The sequence below is a fragment of the Austrofundulus limnaeus genome, unplaced genomic scaffold (genome assembly GCF_001266775.1).
Source record: "Austrofundulus limnaeus strain Quisiro unplaced genomic scaffold, Austrofundulus_limnaeus-1.0 Scaffold344, whole genome shotgun sequence".
In the NCBI taxonomy this organism is placed as follows: domain Eukaryota; kingdom Metazoa; phylum Chordata; class Actinopteri; order Cyprinodontiformes; family Rivulidae; genus Austrofundulus; species Austrofundulus limnaeus.
Genome location: NW_013952746.1, coordinates 507279 through 511867, shown reverse-complemented (window position 1 = coordinate 511867; position 4589 = coordinate 507279). Strand labels below are relative to the sequence as shown.

Genomic DNA, 4589 nt, shown 5'->3' with positions numbered 1-4589 from the left:
TGTGTGTGTGTGTGTGTGTGTGTGTGTGTGTGTAGCAGCTCTTCATCACCTCCTCATTTCATTTTCATCTCTTTTTTCCTCAACGTGTGTCTGTGTCGTTGCTTTTAATAGCATCTCCATGGAAGTGAAGAGGGGTTGCTAGGTAACTGGCTGGCGTCTGAAACGGTGTTTGTTTGGCGGCAACACTGACAGAAACATGGTGTGTGTGTGTGTGTGGGTGTGTGTGTGTGTAACAAGTGTACTCTGAGGAGTAAAATATCGTGTTTTGCTCATATCTGTTTTAATATRCTGAAATGTCAGGACTGAACGCTGAGACTCACGTGCAGTCCACCTGCACGTGCCTTTCTTCTGACCAGGAGGCCTGAGAGGCCTGATGAGGAGACAAACAGCAGACTTGTGGRAAGATATGACATCATAGGACACAGTGATGACACCCAGAGGATTTTATCTGTCACTGCAGGCGCCTTTGTCTGATAACATGAGAAGATTTACAACTAAAACATTTAGTTAAGTTTCAATTTTAAACCTTTAACAAACACATTATGAGACGTTAACCATGAGAGAGCATTATGTTACTACTGCTTTTATTTATACATGGCACAAAAAAATTTATGTTTCGCAGATTATTTCTTTGTTGTAACAAGGCGTCTTGGCAAAGAAATAATCTACTAAACATAAATTTCTTCACTTTTTGTGTTAATTATAGTTAAGCAGAGATAGGTTTTTTTATCGAGCGTCAACAAAATTTAGGATGATTTTCTGTTCAAGTAAATAAAAACACTTGTTTGAAATATTAGATTTTCTGTATGCTTTTTTGGTAAAATGACTGCAGTGCAGCTGAAAGTTGAACAAAATGTGTCTGAAAGAAAAAAAAATTGTCTGTCTTCAACAAACAGCAGCTTCTGTGTTTGCCTCATTAAGTGTGCGATCTTTGATTTTATTTAAGTCAGTTACTACGTTTTTATCTGGTAGTTCAGCTTGAATTAAACAAATTTCCTAATGAACTTATTACAATAATTTGTTTGAACGTATATAAGAAACAGCACAGATCTTTTGAGGTGCGTTAAAAAGGTTCTGAGTAATTAATATCTTACTTGTGGCAGACAGATGTTTGAACAATTTTATTTTGGAGAAACAAGTCTTTAAATCGGACTTTATTGATGAGCCAAAGGCTAGTCTGAGTGCGGCTAGAACCAAAGTGAATTCTGGTATCAAAAACTTTTTTTTAAATATTTTTTTAATTTTAATCAAATTTACATTGTATCAGACGATTCCTGACAAAAGGCTGTGGGTTTCACTGGAAGTGCTACAGCTAACTGCTGCTGTTTGTAAATGCAATTAATCCGTTAACTCTAAGTAAATGAAACTTGTTGAAATGCTTATCGCTTTTCAAGGCAAAAATTTTAAACAAAGATCTTGGTTCTGTTAGCTTAGGAGCACACACTGGGGATGACTCTCAGCTACTACCACACTAAACTTTAGCTCAGTATCTCTAAAACTGACTGACTTTGAGCTATTTTATTGTATTTGATAACTCAATTAGCTTTGGCAGCTGTGAATCAAGTCCCAAAAGTTCTATAGGTTCATGAGATATTTTGCTAACACAAAGGGAATTATATCATTGCTCGTTTGTGTGGCAGTGGGCAATAATAATTCTGTTATCAAAATAAAATAATGTTTGCATGAATGGGGAGGAAATGAACCCCACTTCTTTCGCATCTTGGTATAGTACTTGTGTTAGTACTTACCTTGTTTTATTGCAGTGGAGATTAAAATTAAACATGGCAAACTAGATGTACAAACACTGAAACATTTTTTTGTTTTCGTTTTTTTTATTCGCCTCTCATTCGTCACAATTCACACTGATTTTCTCACTGAAACGTCACAGGATGAGACAGAAGACAACGTGGATGTTCCAGTTTCCCAGGTTTTCCTTGGTTTTTCTGCTTATATTAACAAACATATACAGATATCTCCCCGGGAAGAGCTTTGAAATAATAATTTATTCTTTCCCCACAATAACAATAAATTTAATAATAAATTCTCAGTGTTGTTAACGAGTCTGAGCTCACTCGCTTTAACAATGGGATAGGATGTACCCATTGGAATAATTACACGCTCGTACGTCGCACGCACACACACACGCACACACACACACACACACTTACTTAAAGAAACTTTTAATAAATATCTGCAGTCATTAAACTGTCCAGTGTACAAAAATTTATTCTTTCCCCACAATAACAATAAATTTAATAATAAATTCTCAGTGTTGTTAACGAGTCTGAGCTCACTCGCTTTAACAATGGGATAGGATGTACCCATTGGAATAATTACACGCTCGTACGTCGCACGCACACACACACGCACACACACACACACTTACTTAAAGAAACTTTTAATAAATATCTGCAGTCATTAAACTGTCCAGTGTACAAAAACGACTCCAGCTGATTCGTCCGTCGAGTCTTTGATTCCACAGAAAGACCGACGAGCTGCACGACGTTTTTCTTAAAGTGCCACTAAAAGATGAACCCGTCTCTAATTCTGCGTCCGTTCCACCGGCGTGGGCAGGATCCTGGTTCCTGACCCCACTGAACAGGAATGTTTTCTTATAAAAAGCTGTTAAAAATCAGGTGAGAATGTGTGGAGCAGCCTTCAGAACCGTTGTCACGTAAAATGACGCGCACAGAAAAAGGGACTCGCACACAGAACGAACATTCACGACGAGAGGAACACACCTCGGTGTTCGAAACCATAAAAACCAGCAACACGGCTGCGAGGACTGAGAAAATAAACTCTGATTTTAACTGTACAAGGCTGCGAATGGAACCAGTGCAGAGTGGGGAAAAAAAAGGCTTTTTTTTCTTCTTGTTTTGGGGTTTGGAAGGAGGCAAACGATGACAGGAATGATGTTTGTGCTTCGGCAGAACAAACAGAAGAACAAGGAGAATGTGAAAACAGTAAAGCAGCACAGCTTATTTTTGAATGACTGAAGCTACAAAGGTTCTGAAAGAAACAGTTCAGATCTTTTAAAGTGGAAAGGTGATAAACAGTRTCTTACCTGTTGTAGGTAAGTCTTTGAAGAACCTCAGGTTGGAGAAACAGTTTRATTCTGACTGGATTGATGAGCTAACGGCTAGTCTGAGGACATATCATTTGAACCTTTATGCAACCATTAATTTAGCATTTCACAGTTATTTACTTATTTATTTGTGTTTAATGCAAGAAATTTAACCCCAAAAATCATCCATRAAGTTGAGGGGACATATTATAGACGGGAGTAAATTTTAACCAATTTTCCTCTAACATACCACCAAAATAGGTTTTAATATTTTCTCATTTATAACTGAGATATTGTGTCATAATTTCTCCCTCTGTATATTGTGTATAGCAAAACATATGAACAGCAACAGCTGTTGTTTGAAGTTARCAGTAACCCATTCAGATTAGCTGCTAGCTTGTCAAATCAGGCAGAACTCATCTATTTCTCCAAACKGAGGTTGGTCGAAGAGCTATCAAAAACAGGTAAGATATCGATTGTTCATAACCTTTTTTACACAGATTAAAAAATAAAAATCTGACCTATTCCTTTAAGTCTCCAGGAAGGTGAAAGCTGAAAAATGCAAAGCTACACCGACCGGGTGAATGGAAACAACAGCTAGTGAAGTGAAAAAGTGGCTKTTTCTGTGTTTTTAATGGCTTTTTTAGATACTCCATCCATCGTCAGCAGCAGGTGGATGAACTCACTACAAGGATTTAAAAAGGCCTCTTGGACTCTGGGGGTCATGCAGAATAAGAGAGCTCTACCAGGAATGCTGCTCGGGGGTTCACACCTTCTCAGGATTCATGAGGGGAGCGGAATAAAACCTGACAAGGAGGGGATGGTTTTTTTTTTTTTGCGATTTTCATCGAGTGCACTTTGCTCGGCTCAGACGTCAGAATCCATAAAACGGTTTTAAAAAGTGTTCCCTTTCTTGTTTATTTCACAATAAGAACTGTTGTCCACACAGAGCGCCAGGCTGCCGCTGTCCACACAGAGGAACCGTGTGGTCCGAGCTCTGGCCCTCCACGTCCATGTCCATCAGGTTGGGCCGCACAGCGCCGGCGCTGCTGTCCCCCGAACCGAGGGGGCTGTCGCAGCTGCTGCCCGGCGAGGAGCTCAGGGTCTGGGACAGAGAGCCCAGCTTCCAGGGTCTTACCCGGACCGGCGTGGGCCGAGGACGGGGGGCAAACTCCAAAGTCTTGGGTCTCTCCGGGGGGCTGATGAGGCCGACGGGATCGGGGTCGGGTTTTGGGGGAGCGGGAGCTTTACGGCGATGGGGGACTGATGGTGGGTAGACGGTGGAGGGGTCCGGGAGGCGAGGTATGTCCAGAGTATCTGATGGTCCTGAGAAATGATGCAAACATCAGCACTGAAGCAAAAATCACAGAAAAATGTACGATTCACAAATATTTTAATTGTGTTTTTACCGCTTTTCTTTATAGAACTTTGGCACGTTAAAAAGGATTGGCTAACATCTGAAACAACAGCTTTGTGTGTGTGTGTGTGTGTGTGTGTGTGTGTGTGTGTGTGTGTGTGTGTGTGT

General features: G+C 40.3%; 1 protein-coding gene across 2 annotated transcripts in view; it reads right to left on the bottom strand.

Annotated features, from left to right (window-relative positions):
* Positions 1–2228: 2228 nt before the first annotated feature.
* map3k10 (mitogen-activated protein kinase kinase kinase 10) overlaps positions 2229–4589 on the bottom strand; it is a 37905-nt gene continuing 35544 nt past the window's right edge. For both annotated transcript variants that reach the window (XM_014022837.1, XM_014022838.1), the window contains one exon: positions 2229–4390. In XM_014022837.1, coding sequence (XP_013878291.1) covers positions 3987–4390 — 404 coding nt within the window. In that variant the 3' untranslated portion in view covers positions 2229–3986. The remainder of the gene's footprint in view (positions 4391–4589) is intronic.